The following is a 23949-nucleotide window of genomic DNA, read 5'->3' on the forward strand; positions in this document are numbered from 1 at the left end:
GCACATGTCTTACCCACTATACTATTTCTCTGGGCCCAAGAGAGATAGCTATTTCTAACCTCAGTAGGTACCTCCTAATAACCACCAGGATGTTCACTATCAAGAAAATGTTTTTTGTTTGGTTTGGTTCGGGGGCCAAACCCAGTAGTGCTCAGGGGTTACTCCTGTCTCTGTGCCCAGGTATTACTCCTGGCAAGACCCAGAGGATCATATGGGGTGCAATGGATAAAACTCAGGTCAGCCACATCAAGAACAAGCACCTTATCTGCTGTACTATTGTTCCTGCCACAGAAAGTGGAAAAGAACAAGTGATGGCAAGATTATGGACAAATTGGCCCTTATCACACTATGGAGTAGGAATATTCAGCTGCCATGGAAAACAGGTTCCTTAAAAATTAAACATGAGGGACTGGAGCGATAGCATGGCAGGTAGGGCATTTGCCTTGCATGCGGCCAACCCGGGTTTGATTCCCAGCATCCCATATGGTCCTCTGAGCACCACCAGGGGTAATTCCTAAGTGAAGATCCAGGAGTAACCCTGAGCATCACCAGGTGTGCCCCAAAAAGCAAAAAAAAAGTTAAACATGAGAGCGACAGTACAGCAAATAAGGCATTTGCCTTGCACATGGTTGACCCTGATTCCATATGTCATGCTCAAGAGCAAGTCATCATCCAAGAAATTTTTGTGGCTTGTTGACGTCTTTGAGATTTAATAATCTAAAAAGGAATGAAATTCTTATACATATGACAATGTGGTTGAATCTTGAAGACATTCTATTAAATGAAATAAGCCTGTCACATATGAGAACGTTCTTCAACAGGCCAATTCATAGTAGGATTGAGGTCCTGCGATGTGGTTCAAAGGGCAATGGTGCTTCTGTTTTGGGTTTTTTTTTTCTGGGGGAGTGGTCACACTTGCGATGCACATAAGTTACTCCTGGCTCTGTGCTCAGGAATTACTCCTGGTGACCTTGGGGGACCATATGGGATTCTGAGGATTGGAGTCATGTAGGCAGCATGCCAATTCCTTACCCTGTGTATTATGGCTCCAGTCCCCTATGATGCTTATTTTAGATGAGGAGGGCCTAGGATCTGTCCCAGCACCACATGATCCCCCCAAGCATTGCTGGGAATGTTCCCAGCCAAAAAATGAGGAAAACAGAGGTTATCAGGGGCTTGGGGGAGGGGGGAATTATTGGGGAGTTGTTTAATGGGTAGAGTTTCAATATCCGTGAATTGAGAAGGACCAAAATACAAAAAAGAGGCAAGGTTTGTAATACTCTGATCCAGGAAATTAGCAGTGAATAAGTTAGGCTTAAATCAGTGCTTGGGTAAAATTCTGCAGTCAAAAATCATTGACCTAAATCAGTGTTTCCCAAATGAGCAATACCATACCCTGGATGTGATGTATCCATCCAGGAGAGTGGAAAGTAGCTTCAGATGGGTGAGTGCATTTATAGAGGGGTAGAGGTGCTGGCTGCTAAGTAATCTACTTCTGAGAAGGGGGAGGTAGGTCAAATAATTTCTTTGTTTGGTTTTGGAACCACACCCAGTGGTTCTCAGGGCATACTTGTGGCTCTGAGCTCAGGGATCACTTCTGGCAGGACTCAGGGGACCGTGTGTTGTGCAAGGAATTGAACTCAGGTCAGTTGTGTTCAAGACAAGTGCCTACCACTGTACTATCACTCTGAACCAGGTCACCTAGATTTGGGCACCTATGGACTAAATCAAAGATACTCAAAATAGAGACAATAGAAACACATTCATGTGTAGTGAATCTGAAAAGAGGTTTGCTTAAATCTCTGAACAAGGGGATTTCAAGAATGGAGATGGTCTTCAGTTCTAGAATATAACAGGGTTAAAAGGACATGGGTTGAGATAATAAACTAGATAAATAAAACGGGTAAGGAACCTGCCTTGCACGTGACTGACCCAGTTCAATCTCTGCACCCCATATGATTTCCCCCACCCCCAGCATCGCCAGAGTGATCCCTGAATGCATAACCAGAAGTAAGCCCTGAGCACAGCTAGGCATGACCCAAAAATCAATTAAGTAAATAAGTAAATAGATAAATGGACATTGGTTTAGGGCCAGAGACATAGTACATGGGGCACAACTATGAGGAGGTCATACTCAAATCCAGCAATGGAGAAGTACTAAAATGGGTTCTGACTTAATTTATGGGTGAGGAGGTCTGAAAAGGGATAAGTGACTTATATCCACATGTGGGACAGGGTTCAGTAGGATTTGGGCATGAATCATGAAGGGATGTCTAAAGTGGGATTTGTTGGTCCCGAGCTAACTCAATGGATTGAGCACAGGCTTTGCATGCAGGAGAACCGGTTGGATCTCTGCATCTCAGTTTCCGGGAGAACTGATTCCATAGGTCTAGCCCCTGAGAACTGCTGGGGGGCCCAAAAGTTTAAAAAAAGTTAAACATTAAATAACATTTTGTCCTCCACATTTTGTTGTGATAAATCTTTATTAGGCTGGAGTGGGATCAAGAAGAGATTGGTTTACAGGAGGACTGGTCCATGGTAGGAAGCTTGCCACAAGTGTTGGGGGTGCAATTAGGACAGAGAAGTAACGGGGGCTGGAGCAATAGCATAGCGGGTAGGGCTTGCATGCCTTGCATGCGGCTGACCCGGGTTCAATTCCCAGCATCCCATATGGTCCCTTGAGCATCGCCAGGAGTAATTCCTGAGTGCATGAGCCAGGAATAACCCCTGTGCATCGCCAGGTGTGACCCAAAAAGCAAAAAAAAAAAAAGGACAGAGAAGGGACCACTAGGACAATGATAGATGGAAAGGATCACTCTGGACAAGAACTGAGTGCTGAGAGGAGATAAAGTGATATACATGATAACCTTTAAGTAATAGTATCGCAAACTACAGTACCCAAAAGTAAAAAAAAGGAAATAGAGGAAAGAAAAGTGTTTACATCAAGGCAGGTTGGTCTCTTCAGTTCTAGAACACAAAAAGATTAAAAGGACTTATTTTGAGACTGGAGAGATACAGTTGGTAAGAAGCTTGTCTTGCTCGTGACTGACCCAGTTCAATTCTTGGAGGGGGCAGGAGGGAAACTGGGGGCATTTGTGGCAGGAAATGTACACTGGTAAAGGAAAGGGTGTTGGAACAGTTTATGACTGAAATCCAATCATGAACAACTTTATAACTGCACGGTGATTCAAAAAAAGAAAAGTATTCTTTCAAAGGCTTGAAGCACAAAGTATAGCTCTCTAAGGGTTTTCGGGTATCCTGCTAAACAATGGTCAGAATCTACAGTGCAATTCCTTACTCTTAACCCTCAATACTGTAGAAATCCTATATCAAGCATCCATGGCAACCCCTAAGGCCTATGGACTGAGAGCAGATATTTCCGGAAAAGGTCTCCTAGGGAGATTATGCTTGGTTTTTGTGAGAAATGTTACTTGACCCACTAATAGTTCTTCCCCCCTCAGTTACTGTGAGTAATCTGATCTATCTCATAATGACTACTACAGTGGAGATAATTAAGACTGGAGACAAAATGATCTCTTTTGTACATGGGATGTAAAGATACATAAGAAGACAACAAAAAATGGCCAAACGTAACAGAAAGTGAGAACTGGTCTATTAGAACTAATACAAATGTTGATTGGATTAATTGGTTATTAGGCCAACAAAGAGTTCTCAGTGATATCAGGGACACTCTTCAAGGGGTAGTTAGTCAATGAGATGTTACCAGCAGGCTGACCTGGGAAAACAGAATCGTTTTGGTTATGACACTGATACTGGCTATTAAAGAAGGCATTTGTGTTATGCGGGGAGAAAAATGTTGCACTTTAATTCCCAGTAACACAGGCTGTACTAAGATTAATAACTATAGCAAGCAAGTGAGCCAAAAAATGCTGGTACTAGTGACCCAATCACCAGTTGTCTAGAAAGCTGGTCTGGAAAATGGAAGGTCTGGTGACCTCAATTCTCATATCTCACCTCATTGTAGCTCAGGGCCTAACCACTATAGGGGTGTTGTATTATTACTTGTGTAAGAGGATTAGCACAAAGACTAATTGAGGCAGCTATTAGCAAGCAAATGCCCATGACCTACCAGCAAAATAACTTATTTAAAAGAAGCCAAATTAAACTTATTTTCTCACTGAGAAAAATCAGCCTATTCTAGAACACTTTGAAGAGAAATATAGAAATGAAAATTATACCAGGAGAAGTGAAGAAGAAAAGAGGAGGGCATATATTAGCAATAAAGTCAGTGGTGGTTAATTTTTCTCAAGCCTTTAACCCTGAGTGGAAAATTACTGGTAATGTCCCTGCATAATCACTTGCAGAAGTAAACAGGGTATTTGAACAAACAAGGTGTTACAGGGGGTCAAGGTAAAAACCGTGTACGTGCCAGAAAGCACATAATCTAGGAAAGCCTTCCTGACACAGGAAAACAAAAGGTGGAGACAACTAAAGGCTGCCTCTAAAAACCAACCAATCCCCAGGGATGTGTATTTTCAAATGACCCAATAGAACATTCTGAAATCTAGGTGACCTCCAGGAAGGTTGCACACTCCATAATACTTAGCCAGTGAGGAACTAGAGAAGGGAGCTACATGCCAGGGGGGAAAATGTTTGTCCTCACCACTTTGGATGTGCCTGCTGACCAGACAGTGGGCAAGCATTTCTTATACCGTGCCTCATGTCTCTGTGTCCCAGTCTTTAAATTTTGGACTAGTGAGTGTGTCTTTCACGAAAAATTCAGTCAGGGGCCAGGGAGGTATCTCAAAGGGATGTAACACATGTTTTGCCCATGTTATGCCCCAGTTTTGACCCTTGACAGCTTCAGCACTGTCAGTGGGGCTCACTTGTGGGCTAGTGAGTACACTGGTATTGCTGGGACTGAACATCACATCTGAGGTCCAAATAAACCCTCTCAGGCCTGCATAGTTGTTGTAGTACCACTGGGAGTGGTCTCTGGGGCCCCTGAGGTACTACTTGGGACAACCCCCCCCAAAAAAATAGCACTTACACTACCTGCATTCAAAATTCATTATAGGGGCCTGAGAGATATAGTACAGCTGATAGATAGATAGATAGATAAATAGATAGATAGATAGATAGATAGATAGATAGATAGATATAGTACAGCCGGTCTTGTACAGTCCTGGCCAGGGTTGTATCCCCAGCACTGCATATAGTTCCTCAAGCTCCATCAGGAGTGACCCCTGAGCATAAAGCCAGGAGTAACCCTGAGGACCACTGAGTGTTGCCTAAAAACAAAGAAGAAGATTTATTATAAATTATATATATAAATTTATTATAAATTATAATAAATTTATTATTACTATAGTAATGAAGGCAGTCTACTACTACTGACAAAATAGACAAATAGATTAATGGAAAAGCACAGAAAGCCCACAAATAGATTCCACATTTATGGGTACAATTAATTTTTCAACCTAAGAACAAGAAGCTGTTGTTAAATGGCGAAAGAACAAGGTATAAAAAGATAACAAGAAAAAAACAAATATACATTTTTGGTGAGAGGGGAAGACTGACTCGATCAGGGCTTCCTCCTGACACTGTGCTAAGGGATCTCATGCAGTGCTGGTGATAGAACCTAGGTTAGCTACATGCAACGCAAGCACCTTACCCCACCATAATATCTCGTTAGCCCTATACTTTAGTTTTTAGGTCATGTTGAACCATTTTCTGTTTTCATTTTTGGGCCACACCTGGCAAAAAATGACTGCCTGGTTGAGTGCTTGGGAATGACCCTGGGCAGTGCTCAAGGAACCATATTTGGTGCTTGGAATCAAACCAGAGTCAGAAGGATGCAAGGCGATCCCTTAAGCCCCCTACTATCTCTTTGATCCCCCAAACCATTTTCTGTAGATTAACATTACAGTAATTATTGGGTTGGAAAAGTCCTCACAAGTACTTAAGATAAAAAAATAAAGAATGGGGGCCAGAGAGAAAGTAGAGTGGGCAGGTTACTCACTATGCATGTGGCCAGCGCGGTTAAATCCCTGGTACTCTATATGGTCCACAGAGCATCACAAGGAGTGATCCCTGAGGGCATAGGAGCCAGGAGTAAGCCTTGAGCATCGCCAGTGTAGCCAAAAAAAATTAAAGAAAGAAGAAAAGGGACCATGAAGTAGTATAGAGATTATGGTTCTTTGCCTTGCATGCAGTCAACTCACGTTTGATCCCTAACACTGTGTATGGTCTCCCAGTACTGTCACTCCTGAGTACAAAGCATGGAGCAGCCCTCGAGTATCAACAAAGCATAGGTCCTAACACACACATACCCCAAAAAAGAAAGGATAAAAGACCAGAGGAAAATATCTAGGCATGAAATTATGTGTGTGTGTGTGTGTATAGTTTGATTTTGCTTTTTTGGGCCACATCCAGTGGTGCCCAGGGCCTTGTTCAGGAATGCACTCCTAGCAATGCTCAGAGGACTATTTGGGATATACTGGGGATCAAACCTGGGTTGGGCGAGGGCAAGGCAAATGCCTTACCCATTGTACTATCACTCAGGCAACCCCAGACATGAAATCAGAAAGAGGGTTTTTCCAATACATGGTGCTGTAACAACTGAATGCACTCAGCAATTAGGTTTTTTTTAATTGGGAGCAATTAGTTTTGAAACACACTCGTCTATAGAAAACAACTGTATTCAAAATTTCATAAACCTAAAACACTAGAGAAAACCTCTTCTCAAGATAGTGAGAAAACTTCACTCTGGCTGGGGGGACTAGAGTGACAGTACAGTGGGTAAGGCACTTACCTTATATGAAGTTGAACCCCAGCATCCCATATGGTCCTCTAAGCACTGCCAGGAGTGAGTACTAAGTGTGGAGCCAGGAGTAAGCCCTGAGCATAACTGGGAGCGGCCCAAACCGTCCCCCAAAGAGAGATAGAAGATAAATTATTTTAGAAAAAGACAGCAGACTGCGGGTAGGGGTAGCAGAAAGAACCTGGGAACACTGGTGGAGGGAAGTAGACACTTGGTGGCAGGATCGGTGATGGAAAATTGTATATCTAAAACCCAACTACGAATAACTATTTAAATCACAGTGCTTTAATAAAGCAAAATTTTTCAGGGAGAAAATATTTGAACACAAACTTTACCAAAAGGTATATCTAGGACTTGGGAGATTATTCAAAGGATTGGAGTGAAAGCTGCAGTTCGACCACAAGCAGCACACCCTGGCTCAACAGTAAGATGCTGTGCTTGAAGCTATGTAAACAGCAGGTAAGCCAGAGACAGAAGTCATGCTGACAAGACTCCTGTCCATGAGCCCGAGAAAGGGGTCAGTCTTACTTTAGAGGAATTGAGAAAACTTCACCCATTTTATGGCATCCTTTGTTTCAAATACAGACTCAGATCAGATACAGATTGGCTGGAGTGATAGCACAGCGGCTAGGGCGCTTACTTTGCAAGTGGTTGACTGGATTCTACCCACTGCAACACATATGGTCCCCCGAGCCTCACCAGGAGTGATCCCTGAGTGCAGAGCCAGGAGTAAGCTCTGACCACAACTGGGTCTCCCCGCACCCTCCCGCCAAAAATCAAAACAAAACAAATCTATCAGAAGCAGATCAGCCTCACTGACTGCTGAGCAAATTTGAACTCATTAACTCATCAGGAACTAGTTAAATATATAAAATATCACATTGAAGGGCAAGAGTACAGAAGGTAGGGAGCTTGCCTTGTGTGTGGCTGACCCAGGTTAGATGCTCAGCATCCCATATGGTCTCCTGAGCACTGCCAGAAGTGATTCCTGCATGCAAAGCCAGAAGTAAGCCCTGAGCGACATTGGGTGCCACCCTAAAACAAAAGAAACAAAAAAAATTGTTCGCACCTAATAAAATCACATGCACTGTACCGTGGCAGTTTATTGTTGCCTGTGGCAACCTCTGACCTTGGCTGAAAAGGGTCAGGGCTTTAGAGCCCGTTTGCGGAGGACTGAGGGAAAGAATAGAAAGGATGGAATTCTGAAAGTAGAAGGTCACCAAGTCAAAGGTGGCTATTCTCTGCTAGGATGCCTTCCTCCGACCCATCCTTGTGAGGTGCCTTCACTTTTCTTCTTTCTAAAATAAATCCTTCTGAGGGTCAGAAAGATAGTACAAGGGGTAGGTAGTTTGCTTTGCAGGAAGCCAACACAGGTTCTATCTTGACATCTTGTATAAGCCCGCCGGGAGCGATCCCTGAATACAGAGCAAGGAGTAATAGCTCTGTGCTCAGGGACCACTCTGGAGTGATGAGGACCAAACTGGGCTTGGATGTGTGCGAGAAAAGGAAGTACTTTAAGTCCTGAACTGGCTATTAAGTCTTCCTTTATCTTCTTAGAGTTTGATTTTTGTTGTGTTTTTTGTTTTTCTCTTTTTGGGGGGTCACACCCTGCGATGCACAGGGGTTACTCCTGGCTCTGCACTCAGGTATTACCCCGTGGCAGTGCTCAGGGGACCATATGGGATGCTGGGGTTGACCCCAGGATGGCCACATGCAGGGCAAAAGCCCTAACGCTCCTACCCCTCCGCTCAAATATTATTGTCAGGGAAACACAAAAATAAGATAAAGGGATGGGAGGAGACTTGTGTCCCAGGCTGCCTCATACAATTTTTTTTTACCAGATACAGCTCCGAGCACTGCCAGATGTGCCCCCTACACAAACAGTTCCAAAACAAAGTTGTTTGGTTGTTAATGATTGGGTTCCAGCCATCAAACCTTCAAACACCTGTCGCTTTACCAGTGTATGTTTCCCACGACCAATGTCCACAATATCCCTCTTGGCCCCTCCAGGAATTGAGCCGGGTCAGTCACGAGCAAGGCAAGCTTCTTACCTGTTGTATCTCTCCAGTCTCAAAATAAGCCCTTTGAAGCCTCCCACGCGTCTGCCTGACCCCTCATGTGCCCCTTGCACACAGGGGTGCCCACAGCTGGCTCCCAGACCCTCCCTACGCCACTGCAGAAGCAGCTCAGTGCCCGAGCAGCCGCCCCACCCCAGGACACGCACACAACCTCGGGACTTCTGTCCCCAGACACCTCGCCCCCCTTTCAAATCCCGCAGGGGCCTCTTCTGTCCAGGTCACTGGCTGGCACCTGCTCAAGCCCTTTCAAAAGCCTTCGGGGACAGAATGACAGTGGAGAGGGACAACAAGCGTCGCTTGTTCTGCACGACGCCCAGCAGGGTTCGATCCCCGGCATCCCAGATGGTCCCCTGAGCACCTCCAGGAGCGAGTCCTGAGTGCAGAGCCAGGAGTAAGCCCTGAGTGTGCCAGGTGTGGCCCGGGAACAAAACAAAACCAAACAAACCCCAAAGTCTTCCAAGGCGCCCTTCTGCTGCCCCGTGGCGACTGGCCCTTCTCAGCTGTTGAGCCCAGCCCCCTCCCCAGGCGTGTGCTCAGGGCACCCAGGGCCCCCCCCAGAGCCGCCCGTTCCCCGGGGATCGGGGTCCGGTCACCGCCCCCGCGTGCGGGCCGTGTGCGGGGCGCGGGCGGCCGGGGGCAGCGGGGGCTCCAGGCCCGCGGGCCGGGTGCGACTAGGCAGGGAGCAGTCGGGGCCGCGTGGGCCGGTCACCCCCGGCGGCCTCGAGCGGCCCGTGTCCACGTGGGCCACAGCACCCCCCGGTGGAAGCGGCGGCCAGCCCGGGCCGCGGGAGCGGAGGCAGCGCGAGCGGCCGAGCGAGGCCAATGGCCGGCGCGGGGCCCCGCGGCCAGGCCTCCCTGTGGACGGCCAGGTAGGTCACGGCGCCGCGGGGCGCAGAGCCCGGGGCGGGTGGCGGGGCTCGCGGCGTCCCGGGCCCGGCCGCCAGGACACAGCGCCCCGCGCTGCCCAGCGGACGGGCCGCCTGCGTCACCGGCCCCCGGCGGCCATGGAGTGGCGCGCGGGGGGCGCCAGCGACCCCAGGGGCGCCCGCGGAGGTAGCGGCGGGGGGCAGGGGGTGGGCGCGGGGTCCCCCCCGCCGGGCACCGCCGCTGCGCCCCTCGCGGGCGGGAACAAAGAGCCCGCAGCGTGGGCGTCGCCGCGGGGGGCAGAGACCCCGCACCCGGGGCAGGGCTGGGGCGCCCCCCGGCCCCGCCGCCGTGGCGCCCCCAGGCTGCGTCCCGTGGCGGGGCTCCTGCGAGGGCCCCGGACGTGCCGGGGGGGGTTTCTACCTGGGTCCCAGCGACCCCCGGCCCGCCGGGTCTCGGGGGACGCGAGGGCGGCGGGGGCCAGTCACCTGCGCCACCAGGCGGGCCCGCGCCTCCCCGGGGCCCCAGGGCGCCCGCTCCCGTGCGGTGGGGACGCGTGCGGGGGCCGGGGCTGCCCTCGCTGTCGCGGGGCCGGGGGCTCTCCAGGTGGGCGGGAGCGAGCGGCGGGGCAGGGCCGGGGGCGGCGGGAGGCTCCGGAGCTGCCCAGCGTGTGCCGCGGGCCGCAGGGATGCCCGGGGCGAGGCGCGCTCTCGGGGGTCGTGGCCGGGGCTCGGGGTTCGACGGGGGCGCGGGTGACGGCCGGGGGTGGCGGGGCAGGAGCGGGGCGAGGGGCGCCCTCCGGGACGCTGGGCGGGGGGCCGGGAGGTCTCGGGGTCTGAGGGGCACTTCCGGGTCTCGGGGCCCCGGGGGTCCGCGAGAGCTGCCGCAGGCAGAGCGGCGGCGCCGACCCGCATTTCCCTTCCGCCTGCGCAGGCCACGGCCTCCGGCGGCGCGGCCACCCCAGCGCCCCCCGCAGCGGCCGCCCCAGCGCCCGCCAGCTCCTGGCGCGTCTGGACGCGCGCCCCCTGGCGGCCCGAGCGGCGAACGACGTGGCGGCGCTGGTGCGCAGGGCGGGCACTTCGCTGCACCTGCGCCCCAAGGACGGTGAGCGGGGGCGGGGCCTCTCGGGGGCGGGGGGCGGGGCCTGCCCCGAGGTGGCGGGCGGGGGGCTGGTCCTCCCTCCCTGGGCGGGGCTTGCAGCGAGCTGACAGTGGGTGGGTCCCCAGAGTTTTCTGAAAGTATTCCTCTAGGAGGTGACAGCAGCACGCTGATTGTTGGTGAACGTGAGAAGATCCTGGAGCCTACTGAATTTCGTTCTTTTTGCCATGGCACAGCGGGTAGGGCTTTTGTCTTGCACGGGGCCGAGCGGGGTTCGATTCCTGGGTCCCTCTCGGAGAGCCCGGCAAGCTACCCGGTGCGTATTCGATATGCCAAAGACAGTGACAAGTCTCACAATGGAGACGTTCCTGGAGCCCGTCGAGCAAATCGATGCAGAGCCGACGACAGTGCTACAGTGTTCTTTTTGGAGATGTTCACACCTGGGGTTTCTCAGGGTCTAATCCAGCCTCTGTGCTCGCGAGTCGCTGCGGATGGATTTCAGGCTCCTGCACGCAAAGCAGATGCTCCAGCTCATTGGGCTGTCAGCTGTCCAGATGCCTACTTTTTCTTCTTTTGCGGTACTTGGCATCCAGCTTTGGATTTCCTACATTAAATGCAAGTGCTCTACCCATTGCATTTAATGTAAAGGGTAGATTACATACCCAGCACCCATGGCATTATAAACGTTTTTTTCCACCTTATTTAACCATTGTGGTTTACAGAGATTTGTTACAGGCAGTCAATGTTCCAACACCAATCCCGCCACCAATGGCATATCTTAAGTGGCAGGGGCTGGACATGTTTTTTCCTTTGGGCTTTTAGAGTCACATCTAGGGATTCTCAGCGGCTCCTCCTGCCTCTGCACTCAGGAATTACTCCTGATTGTGCTCAGGAAACCATGTGGGAATGCCACTCAGCTCACCTTGGTTCTATTCCCAGCATCCTGTATGGTCCCGGTAACTCACAAGGAGTAATTTCTGACTGCAGAGACATGAGTAACTCCTGAGAATCGCTGGGTGTGACCCAAAAAGCAAAAATAAAAAAAGAGTTAGGGGCAGGGTCTGGAAGTGTTTATTCCTTTTTGGGTCACACACAGGGATGCTCAGGAATTACTTTTGGTGGTGCTCAAGGGGCCATGTTGGATACCAGCGATCGAACCTGTGTGGGACTCGTGCAAGACAAACACCCACCTGCTGTACTGTCTCTCTGGCCAAAGTCTGGAATTTTTGAGGACAGCCCTGTGTTAACAGGCTGTCCTGGTATGTTCTTCAGTGCCATGTTATCTTGAAACAAATTGAGGGTAGGTGCAGATTAGATATATAGCTCACTGGAAGGGAAGACTTGGTATTATGGATAGCTGAATGCTTCAGTGGCAATTTCAAGTGTGGATCTACAGTGTTATTTGAGGCAATGGCGTCTATGAGATATTAGACTGATAAGAGGGTCTAGATGATCATTCAAATAGCAGAATTCAGGATTACTCTCTAAGATAGCAAATGGTTGTAAACAGTTACTCTCCAAGCAAAACCAAATCCAGTAGGTACCGAGTTGTCAGTGCCTTCTAGACTCAAGGAGAACAGTGAAGATGGAATATTAACTCAGGTTTGGCTCTTTAACTGTTTTCATGCAGGACCCCTCCTACCTCTTTCCTTCCATAGCTTTTCCTGTGATGGATTCTGCAGAAATAGAGGTCACCGACAATCGTTTGCCTAAGACTCCTTTTGTGCAACCCCGGGCCCAGGTACCACCTTTTTCTACTAATTGAGGTAGCGAGGCCTGGAGACTGGCGATGTATGTACACTTGTATCTTTACTCCATCAGCATCATCGGCCAGAGACCGTGGGTCCTCCTACTGCTCCGCATCTAATGAAGCAGGGTAAGGTACACAGTGCTTCATCAAAGTTGCCCCAGACATCTGCTTCGACATTGCCTCAAGCAAGTGCTTTGAGGATGTCTCAGGTGGCTGCTTCCAAGTTACCTCAGGCCTCTGATCAGTTCACTGTAGAGCTATTCCGCAGCTCTGTGGGCTTTGGCTTCACATTAAGTGGAGGTGGTGATGCTTCGAGAAGTGCTGAACTGGCTATCCGTGGGCTGCTGAAGGGTGGACCGGCCCAGCGCTGTGGTCAGTTACAGGTGAGTCATTGTCTTTCCCCTCTACAGAATATTGCTAGCCCTGTTCTTGTCTTATTACCTTTTGTTCTGGGTACAATCTCTCTGTTCTTCCTACCATAACTTTAAGCCTTGCATTTTTGATATTCTTTTGGAGGAAGGGGCATACCTGGCAATGCTCAGGGCTTACTCCTGTTTCTGCACTCAGAAATCACACTCCTGTTAGTGCTTCTAGGACCATGTGGGATGCTGGGGATTGAACCTGGGTCAGCCACATGCAAGGGAAGTGCCCTACCCTCTGTACTGTCTCTCCAGTCCCTAAGCCTTGTATTTCTACAGGCAGGCGACCTTGTCCTCCAGATCAATGGAGTGTCAACTCAGGGCCTCACCCATGCCCAGGCTGTGGAGCGGATTCGTGCATGTGGCCACCGGCTTTGCCTCGTGATCCGGAGGCCTCCGGAGACCCATGCTGGCAAGCCAGAGGCAGTGCCAAGGCATCAGAAAGCAGAAGGTGGATTTCCTGGGGGGAGGGAAGTGAGAAGATGGAGGGAAAGGATAGCACGTCAGAGTTTAGATGCTGGGGTCCTGGGTGGAAAGAGGTGTTTGGTCTCGGTGGAAAGTGTAAGGGCTTGGTGTCTGTGAGGGGTTTTTGTTGTCTCCAAAGCAGGGATGGAGGGGCAGGTTCTAGGATTGGAATCTGGCTGCGTCTTTAACAGGGGAGCTTTACCAGCACTTAACAGAAGTGAAGAGAAGGATTCTGGGGTATAGAGTCTTCAGAAAGTTAAGTGAGGGCAGAGAGTTAGTACAGGGATTAAGGTACTTGCCTTGCACCCGCAGGCCACTCCATCTCCTGCATAGTCCCCTGAATCCTGCCAGGAGTGATCCCTGAGCACAGAACTAAGAGGAAGCACTAAGCACCATTGGGTGTTATCCCCCCTAAAAAAAAGAAGAAAGGGAGAGCCTTGGTCTTCAGGGAAAAGGCTAAGAAGGCCCAAGTGTGTATAAGGGGGGGGTGTAAGATATCATTGGTTTGTCCTTTTTGCCTTGCCACAAGCAGCTTAGGTTTATTGTGTTGCTCCCATTCCTCTGTGTATTTGTAACCTCTTTCTTTGTGCTCTGCTTCCCCAACCTGTCAGTCCCCTTTATCTCCTAATTAGGCTCTGTTAACTTGTAAATATTGCTTTTCTCTTCTCCATAAGTCCTTTGCATAGTTACATAGTTAATTCAGAGCAATGTCCTTTTTGTATATGAAGGAGGAAACTAGGGCCAGGCTGGTTGGTGATCAGTTGCTGTTTATTCCATTCTCTCCACCCACCTGTTCCAGTCTCACTATGCCCCCCATTCTAGTCTCACACTGCCCCTCATTCCCGTCTCCTCCTCTCTCCCTGGCTCATCTCTCTGCGCTCCAACTCGCCGCCCTGGTCTCTCTCTAGTCTCTCACCATCTCCCCAGCATTGGGGGTAGCAACCACACCCCAGTCTTGGTGGTAGCACAACCAACATATCAAACCACTTCCTGATCACAGATCAGGCTCAAGGGCAAAATGCCACTTAGGGGGGTTTCTCCTTTCCTTAGTCTAATAACTTAATTAACATCTTACTTCTACTTTAATGTTAGTTATTTTGTACGAACACAGTAAGAGATACATTAAGCTTGTAGGGTGTCTCTCCTGGGGACATCTCACTATAATCTCAGACTACAGTGCTCAGGCCAGATTAATCTTTCCTAATCCTAGTAGGGTCCTAATCTAGATGTTACTTTTTGGATCATGACAGAATTTGTCCATGACCATGCTCTTAACTTATAGTTTAAGTATAATGGTGCTTTGGCCTGGCCCATTTTGATGCCAGGGTAGCTCAGAGCTTGCCCTAGGTCGATCCAGTCCCTTGTCGGGACCCTGCTTTTGGGGATCTAGGAAGTAAGAGCAACTGAGGCTTAAGTCAAGAGAACAGATGCCCAGGAGTGAATATCATTCAGAGTCAATTAACTCCCAAGTTAAAAAAGCATAGCTTTAACTGTCTTACTGTGTCCATACAGAAAGACATTGCTCTAAATTAACTATGTGAAGGACTTAAGGAGAAGAGAAAAGCAATACTTACAAATTAACAGAGTCTCATTAGGAGAGAAATGTGATTGACGGGTTGGGGAAGCAAAGTGCAAAGAAAGAGGTTACAAATACACAGAGGAATAGGAGCACTGTGGTGGGAGTAACCCACTAAACCTAAGCTACTTGTGGAAAGGCAGAAAGGACAAACCGATGTTATCCTACAGTGGGGTATAACTGGAGAGGGAATGGATAGGGATGCAGAAGGTAGGGTCTGTTTCTGAAAGACAGGAGTCCTTAAGAAAGCCTTGGGAGGTGAGGGCAGTGGGTTGGAAAGAGGGAGCGTCCATGGGGGCTGGAGAGGTAGTGCAGAAGGCAGGGCATTTGCCTTGCACGTAGCTCACCTGGGCTCAATCCTGGCATCCCATATGGTCTCCAAGCACCATCAGGAGTGAATCCTGAGTGCAGAGCCAGGAGTCACCCCTGAACATCCCCAGGTGTGGCCACAAAACAAAAAGAAAAAGGAGGGACTATCCCAGATAGTAGGGGGCTGGGGGCTTGCAATGAAGGTCAGGGTGGATTAAGAAATGGTTTCTGAGAGATTGTGTCATGGAAGGGGCAGGGTTCTCCGGAAAGGCATAGGAGGGAGTCCCTAAAGGGTGGCGTGGGTCCCTGATAGGCGGCTTCGCCAAGGAGAGAGCAGGCCTGCGGGTCTTGGGGTTTCCGAGGCCATCTTCTGCCAAGTCCCCTTGACCCCTCACCCGTCTCTCTTGCCCGCCCTACAACCAGTCGAATCAGCAGTCTTGCTTTCCCCAGGTCGCAGCCCTGACGCCGGGGCACCGGAGGCCCTGAGGTCTCGCAGCGCCAGCGCCTCTGCATTTCAACAGCCCGGAGTCCCCCGGACGCCCCAACACGGGAGCAGCCAGGAGCGGAGCCCGGAGCGGGCGGCCCACGGTCCCAAGGTTCTCCTTGCGGAGCGCAGCAGAAAGGAAGCCGACGACGACCGAACCCCCAGTTCTCCAGGACCCTGGCTAGTGCCGAGCGAGGAACGGCTCTCCAGGACCCTCGGGGTCTCAGGAGCGGCACAGCTGGCCCTGGAGAGGGCAGCCGGAAGGCGGAGGCACTGAGCGTCCACCGATGGCGGGGCCTCGCTCGCTCCTGCCCAGCGTGGAACTGCTTCCTCACCCGCCCACCCCAACGCAGTGTAGTCTAGCAGCGGGGGAGGGGGGCCTCGCCCGTGGCCCCGGTGCTAGGGCCTCCCAGACCCGCCAGCCCTGCACTTCTTGTTTCGAACGGGGGAGGTAATAAAATGGTTTGATCCCGTCCAGACTTGCCAAGTGCTCCAGTCCGGGTGGGGCCCCGGAGTCCACTGCATACTGGATGGGGTGGCTCGATTCGGTTTCAGGGAGAATCTCTCTCTTTTTTTTTTTTTTTTTTTTTGCTACCTGCTTAACTCCGGGGCGTTCCCCCCCCCCCCACGCCCCCAGCGAGGTCTCGGGCTTCGGCGAGTGCTTTCTGTGCTTTCTTCCCCTCTGTTTCTCTCTGTGTCCACGCCTGCTGCTGCCCCCCATTCATTCGCGTCACGTTTGAGAGTGGGGGGCGGGCAGGGCTCTCAGATCGCTCCTAGGCGGGCTGCGGGGCAGGGCTGCGCCGGCGGTGAGCAGCGCTGGGCTGAATCAGTTATGCCCGCAGTCCTGGCTCCGGAACCGTACGGCCCCTCCGCTGACAACCGCGTAGCCAGGCTAGAAAAACGCCAAGCGGAGGCTGTCTTCCGCCGGGGCCTGCGGTCGCCCGCTTCCGGCCTGCTGGGCTAGCTTTCGTTGGCGCGTACCCTGCCACCCGTAGGGCACGGGCTGGGGCCCTGGACCGCTCTCCCCCTCCCCACCCCGGGGCGGAGCCGGGAAGGTGTGAGTCAGCGGGGCCCCGCTAAGGAAGGGCTGTTGGAACTTGGGGGCCACGCCCCCTCGTCCCTAGATGGCAAGGAACAGAGACTGGGCTTGTGTGCACACGCCGCGAGCTGGGCGTGCCGGTCCTAGGAGAGGCCCGAGCTTCCTCCATCAAGCCAGCAGAGAGGGAGCCCCTGATCTGGGGCTCACGTGGCTGGCGGGACTTGCACCCTGTGTAGCCCCAAAGCAGGTGCTGACTGAGGTCAGAAATGTCCAGTCAGAGCCGGAGCAATAACCCAGCAGATAGAGTGCTTGCCTTGCATGCACGCGGACAACTTGGCTTCGATCTTTTTTTTTGGGGGGGGGTCACACCCAGTGATGCTCAGGGGTAACTCCTGGCTCTGTGCTCAGGAATTACTCCTGGCGGTGCTGGGGAAAACATGTGGGATGCCGAGGATTGAACCCGGGTCGGCCGCGTGCAAGGCAAACGCCCTACCCGCTGTGCTATCGCTCTGACCCAGATCTCTGGCATTCCATATGGTTCCCCGAGCACCTCCAGGAGTAATTCCTGGGTGCAGAGTCAAGAGTAACCGCCAGCGTCGCCTGGTGTGGTCCCCAAACCAAAAGAAAAATGATATGTCCAGTCACCTTCGCTTGTCACCACATCTGGAACCCTTTGGTCCCAGCCCCCCTCCCTCCTCCAAAGGAAGGAAGCTGAAGTCAGGTTGAAAAGGGCAACCCTCAGCCCTTTAAGGAGAGTTCTGGCTTTGGGGAGGGGTCTCGTGGAGGCGGAGTTAAATAATAAGGTACAGAGGCAGGACAGTACTCAGCGCAGCCCTGCTGGGAATTGGGCTATAAAGAGGTGAAGAGGTGAAGGGGCAGGGTGGTAGACTTTGTGGGGGCGAGCGCTGGGGCTTACAGCTACCCTGACTCAGAGTCTGGGGCGGGTGGGGCGCTATGGAAGTCAGAAAAGGGCACCAGAGCCCCGTCCTATAAACACAGTCACACCCAGGAGGCTAATAATAGAAACCCAGCCACCATTTACTTAGCCCTATCCCTGACACTAGGTTTGCTTGAACTCTCTTTTCATCTGGTTACACATCTACTTAATCTTCATATGTCCATTTCACAATGGACAGAAGTGCGACCCAGAGAGTATGAATCGCATGGAGTGGCAAGATTTCCTCAGGGCTGGGCTCCCCTGCCCTCTTTAGCGTCCTTGCAGCTGACATGAACTGATTGAGGCCCAACTGTTTATCTTGCACTGTGACAGGCACTGGGCAGATACCAGAACAAAACAAAGATTTCAGTTCTTGGGGCTGGAGTGATAGCACAGCAGGTAGGGTGTTTGCCTTGCACGCGGCCAACCCGGGTTCGATTCCCAGTATCGCATATGGTCCCCTGAGCACCGCCAGGAGTAATTCCTGAGTGCAGAGCCAGGAGTAACCCCTGAGCATTGCCAGGTGTGACCCACTGTAGCACTGTAGCACTGTCGTCTGGTGGTTCACAGATTTGCTCGAGCGGGCACCAGTAACGTCTCCATTGTGAGACTTGTTGTTACTGTTTTTGGCATATCGAATACGCCACAGGGAGCTTTCCAGGCTCTGCCATGCAGGCAGGATACTCTCGGTAGCTTGCCGGGCTCTCCGAGAGGGATGGAGAAATCGAATCCGAACCCGGGTTGGCTGCGTGTAAGGCAAACGCCCTACCTGCTGTGCTATTGCTTCCGTCCAGGGTGTGACCCAAAAAGCAAAAAATAAATAAATAAATAAAAGACATAGACATGGGCTTCTTCACAGTTGAGGCTGCCATGCTCACCAGTCCCTCTGCTTAGAGCCAGGAAACCAGTCCCAGCACTGCAGCCCAGGATTCCCTGAAGATTGCATAACAGACAAGGAGACTCCTGACTCGGGCCCTGTTAATAACCCCCACCCACTTACTGACTGCCTAATGTGCACCAGGCCCTATTCTTTCTCACCCTTTGAGCCAGCACTGTCTCATTCCTCCCACCACTGCTACAACATTTCGTCCACAAGTCATCCTTTAAGTGCAAATCGTTAGTCAAAATAACTCTGGATACCACAGTTTTCCTCCCCGGTGAGCCCCGTGTGGTTACAAAACCTTACCTGCTCCATTGAGGAACACTTTTTTTTTTTTTGCTTTTTGGGTCACATCTGGCAATGCACAAGGGTTACCTCCTGGCTTTGCACTCAGGAGTTACTCCTGGCAGTGCTCAGGGGACCATATGGGATGCTGGGAATCGAACCCGGGTCGGCCGGATGTAAGGCAAACGCCCTACCCGCTGTGCTATTGCTCCAGCCCCTGAGGGACACTTTTCATTCCTTGCTTATCCACAACTTTCCCACAGGAAAGATGAACTTTAAAACCTTAAAGGTAGGGGACAAGAGGCCATCTCACACCCTGCCAGATGGAAGTGTTAAGTAAGAAACCATCTATGCCAGTGGGAAAATGTCTCAAATCCAAAATTTTCAAATGAATTCTGGCAACATTATCTGGATTTAGCCATAACCTTGGTTATTTCTTTTGTTTGTTGGGTTTTTTTTTTTATGTTGACAGCTAAAGGAAATTGTGCCACTCCTTCCCAGTCTCAGCCCTGTGGTTTTGAGTTGAAGCAGTCCCGGGGGTATTTGTATTCTGAAAAAGTGAGGACTCTCCCCATGATCGCGCACGGTATCCCGAACTACCAAGAAGTCCCAAAAGCCTGTGCCCACAGAAATGGGGTACCCGGGCTGTGTGCAAGGGGGGGGGAGGAGGCAGGGTGCAATGCTTCGGGGTATTTGGATTCTGAAAAAGGGAGGGTTTCCCCCATGATAGCGCAAGGTACCCAAAACTACCAAGAAGTCCCAAAGGCGGGTGCGGGTAGCCCGGGTGTGTGTGAGGGTGGGGGGTACGGGGTGCGGTGCGTGGGGCTAAGAGACTCCTTAGCGGGCGGGGCAAGGGGGCTTCCGGGGCGGCAGCCACCTGGCCCGGCCCCCTCCGGCCCCGCCCGCTGCTGCTCGGCGCGGTGATTCACTCCCTCCTTCGCCCGGGGGGCCCCCTTCCCGGCCAGACGGCGGGCGGCACGGCTGGCTGTGCAGCGTCCTCGAACCCACTAGCAGGCCCGCAGCTCCTCCGCACCCCTGGGGACTCCCGCGCACGCCATGGCGGATTCTGAGCGCTTCTCAGCCCCCGGCTGCTGGGCTGCCTGCACCAGCTTTTGGCGCACCCGAAAGGGAATCCTCCTCTTTGCTGAGATTGTGAGCTTCCCGGGACGGGCGGGTGGGCAGAGGCCGGGGGCGGGGGCGGGGGCGGCGGGACTGACAGCGCCGGGCCGGCTCGGGGGGGCGCCCGGCGGCGGGGTGCGGGCGAGTGGGCTAGGGCCGGGGGCGCGGGGGCGCACGGGGACTCCGTGGAGTTCGGAGAGAGTGGCCGGGAGCTGCTGGCCCACGAGGTGCGCGAACAGCGCCCAGAAGCACAAAGACTCCCGAGGGGGCCGCGTGGCGGAGCACGGCGTGGATCCATCGGTGGATTTTTGAAGGGGTCCCCAGGACCTGGGAGGTGTTGGGGGGGCCCCCGGAGGCAGGGTGTGGCACGGTCTGGGCACTGGCGGGCGGGCTGGCCCTGCGCCCAGGGGCGGGGCCTAGTGGGGTGGGGCCCCCCAAGCCGCGCGGGAGGGTGTCCCGCCCTGCGCCAGCTCTTCTGTCGGTGGGGCGGGGGGAGGTCCCGCGCTCTCCCAGCCGCGCTTTTCCGCCCTCGGTCCAGGGAGCGCGGCCTTTGAGTCACTTGTAAAAGAGGTTCAGCGCCTTTAACGGAGCCCTGCCCCTCCCGTGTCACTCCGCGCTTCCCAAAGAGGTTGCCGGGGGAACCGCACGTCCCGCCCCGTCCGAGCCCGAACTGCTCGAGAAACACCTGGCGGCGCCACTCCCCGCGGGCCATCCCTCTCCTAAAAGGGAAAAGGGGGAAACGGAGATAGTCAAGGCTGCTCTTTACTAGCCGCATGATCCTGGATCGGTCACTTCACCTCTCCGTGCATTTTTCTCATCTATACAAGAAAGTAATAGTACCCCGCCTACTAAGTTGTTGTAACGATTAAGGGAATACTGACACAATTGTTTTCTTTCTTTTGCATTTTTGATTTGCAATTTTTTTGTGTGTATGGGCCACATCCAGCAGGTGCTGGGGGGTCGTGGGGCTCCTGATGGGGGACCATGTGGTACCAGGGATCTAATCCTGATCTCTCTTACGCACCGCAGCCCTCTGAGCCATCTCCCCGACCCCCCAAATATTTTTTTTGGTTTGGGGACCACACCCAACGCTACTCAGGACTTACTCCTGGCGGGTTCAGAGGACCATATAGGTTGCTGGGGATCCAACCCTGTCAGCCGTATGCAAGGCAGGCACCCTACCCGCCGTACTATCACTGCCTCCCCCAAATATGCTTTTTAAGGAATGTACAAATATTGGGCTGGGGACAGAGTTCAAAAGGTTGCAGCATGTGCTCTGTGAGTGGGAGGCTCGGGCTCCACATACTCCCTTAGCACTGCAGGGAGGAGTGAACCCTGAGTCCTGAGCCAGAAGCACTGCTCGCTTGGGTGTGCCCCTCCACCCCCATAAAGCCCAAACCAACAAGCCACATTTGCAACCACGGGAGCACAGGGAAAATGTTTAGCAATTACTATTATTAATCATCTTTTCAGTACTAGCAGGCATCAAATTTCAAGATCCCTTGTTTATTTATTTAGATTTTAAGGCCACACCCAGCGATGCTCAGGGATTATTCCTGGCTCTGTACTCAGGGAACTATATGGGATGCTTGGAATTGAACCCAGGTTGGCCCTGTGCAAGGAAAGAACCATACCTGCTCTAATTGCTCCAGCCTCCAAGATCCCTTGTTTAAACCATTCCTCTCAACCCTGGGAATCCATTGAAGGACATCCTTTCTGGGTCATTATTGCATATTTGGGGCGGGGTGAGGCCGGGGGCTCAGGCTCTGCTTAGGGTTCACTCCTGGCAGTGCTCGGGGGCCTATCAGTGTTATTGGCTGCATGCAAGGCAAATGCCTTAACCCCTTTATGTTCTGTGTCTCCGGCCCCTTCCTTCCAGATTTTGTGCCTGGTGATTCTGATTTGCTTCAGTGCCTCCACACCGGGATACTCCTCCCTGTCCGTGGTTGAGATGATCCTTGCTGCTATCTTCTTTGTCATCTACATGTGTGATCTGCACACCAAGATACAGTTCATCAACTGGCCTTGGAGTGTGAGAAAGGGGCTGAAGAGGGTGGCAAGGGGCCTAGGTCGTTGGGATGGTTTTTCTCAACCTGGGATTCTGACTTCTCTTTTCTCCCTATGCCTTGCAGGATTTCTTCCGAACCCTCATAGCGGCCATCCTCTACCTGATCACCTCTATAGTTGTCCTTGTTGAGAAAGGAAACAATTCCAAAATCGTTGCAGGGGTAAGTGGGAGGGTTTTGAAGGTCCCAGGGCTGTCTGTGTTGCTGGGGGAAAGCGTGTGATGCACAGCAGGCCACGCCAGTCTTCAGAGTCTGCCGCAAGCCTGGCTCGGTCCCTGGTTGCCCTCCCAAGTTTATCATCATTTACTGTTGTCAAGGGGCCAGCCCCCACTCTGGCACAAGGACCTTTGTCAGCATACTCCCATGTGCTAGAATTTTGTCTTAAAATTACAGCATGGATGGTGCTAGCAGGTTCACTGTTGCGAAGCCCGGGCAGGGGGGGGGTGTGGCAATCTTGGGGAGAAGGGGGTAGCAGGGTGAGTCAAGTCCTGTCTCCTGGCCTTTCCTTAGACTCTCTGGGACTTTAGTCACCATCTCTGGATGGGGCAGGCTGTCGCTGGTAGTGGTAATGCAGGGAAGTGGGAGGCAGCCTGGGGAGTCTTACCAACCCACCTCTTTCCTCTGTTGTAGGTATTGGGTCTGTTGGCTACTTTCCTCTTTGGCTATGATGCTTATGTCACCTTCCCCTTGTGGCAGCAAAGGCACACTGCAGCCCCTACTGGTAAATATATACATATATATGTATGTATGTATGTATACATGTATGTATGTATGTATGTATGCATGTGAGAGAGAGAGAGAGAGTGTGTGTGTGTGTGTGTGTGTGTGTGTGTGTGTGTGTGGCTATTGCCTATGTCACCTTCCCTTTGCGGGAGCAAAGACACTGCAGCCCTTACTGATATATGTGTGTGTGTGTGTGTGTGTGTGTGTGTGTGTGTGTGTGGCTGTTGCCTATGTCACCTTCCCCTTGCGGCAGCAAAGACACACTGCAGCCCCTACTGGTAAATATATGTGGGTGTGTGTAGGGGGCGGGGAGCTGACAGGTCTGAAGAGAAGAAAAAGTATCTCCCAAGGATACAAAGGCAAACTTTGTCCCTTGTTTTGTAATTATGGCTTTAGTGCCAAGAAGTACTCCAAGCATAAGTGTTTTGGGTTTGTTTGTTTTGGGGCCACACCCAGTAATGATCAAGGGTTACTCCTGGCTCTGCACTCAGGAATCACTCATGGCGGGGCTTGGAGGATCATATGGGGTGTCTGCGATCGAACCTGGGTTGACTGTGTGCCAAGCAAGTGCATTACCTGCTGTACTATCACTGCGGCTGGGCATGTGCATTCAGCCAATGCATTCTCTCTTTGCCTCACTTGCAGACCCTGCCGATGGACCGGTGTAGGTGAACTCTCTTCCTTTTTCTCTGGACCCTGCAAATGACACCTGTTGAAATAACTTCTCCCTGTCCCTACAAAACTCCCAACCCCCATGAGGTTACAGTGCCTTTTCTGGAGCATTTGTCTTCCAGCTTGCCAATCACCCTGCTGGGTGTGGCCACCTTCCTGGGTGTATCTAGGTGCCCTTTCTGCAGTGTTCAGCTGGCCACACCAGTTCTGACTGGGTGATGCTGCCCACCCCCCACTTAAGTCTCTAAATAAGGAGGACCAAAGATTTCAGGCCCCCTGTTATGTCTCACTTCTCAATGTGAGGGATCTTCTATGGAAGGATAGATCAGTAATAAACAGATTGTTTGAACAGGCGAATGAATAAATTAATCCTTTGATCGAACATGGGTAAATGTCAAGAG

The 23949-nt window shown here is 51.9% G+C and overlaps 2 protein-coding genes across 2 annotated transcripts; both read left to right on the plus strand.

The window, feature by feature from the left end:
- The first annotated feature begins 9764 nt into the window (after window positions 1-9764).
- On the plus strand, window positions 9765-16302 carry MAGIX (MAGI family member, X-linked). Its single transcript, XM_055120562.1, has 6 exons — window positions 9765-9915; window positions 10660-10830; window positions 12483-12565; window positions 12646-12957; window positions 13273-13444; window positions 15794-16302. The coding sequence occupies exons 1-6, from the start codon at window positions 9867-9869 to the stop codon at window positions 16102-16104; spliced, it is 1098 nt and encodes a 365-aa protein (XP_054976537.1). The 5' UTR covers window positions 9765-9866; the 3' UTR covers window positions 16105-16302.
- A 3522-nt stretch (window positions 16303-19824) lies between these two features.
- Window positions 19825-23898, plus strand: PLP2 (proteolipid protein 2). Its single transcript, XM_055121863.1, has 5 exons — window positions 19825-20120; window positions 21967-22119; window positions 22220-22315; window positions 22784-22874; window positions 23522-23898. Exons 1-5 carry the CDS (start codon window positions 20025-20027, stop codon window positions 23542-23544), a joined length of 459 nt encoding a protein of 152 aa, XP_054977838.1. The 5' UTR covers window positions 19825-20024; the 3' UTR covers window positions 23545-23898.
- The last annotated feature ends 51 nt before the right edge of the window (window positions 23899-23949 follow it).

The sequence above is a fragment of the Sorex araneus genome, chromosome X, assembly GCF_027595985.1.
Source record: "Sorex araneus isolate mSorAra2 chromosome X, mSorAra2.pri, whole genome shotgun sequence".
Taxonomy (NCBI): Eukaryota; Metazoa; Chordata; class Mammalia; order Eulipotyphla; family Soricidae; genus Sorex; species Sorex araneus.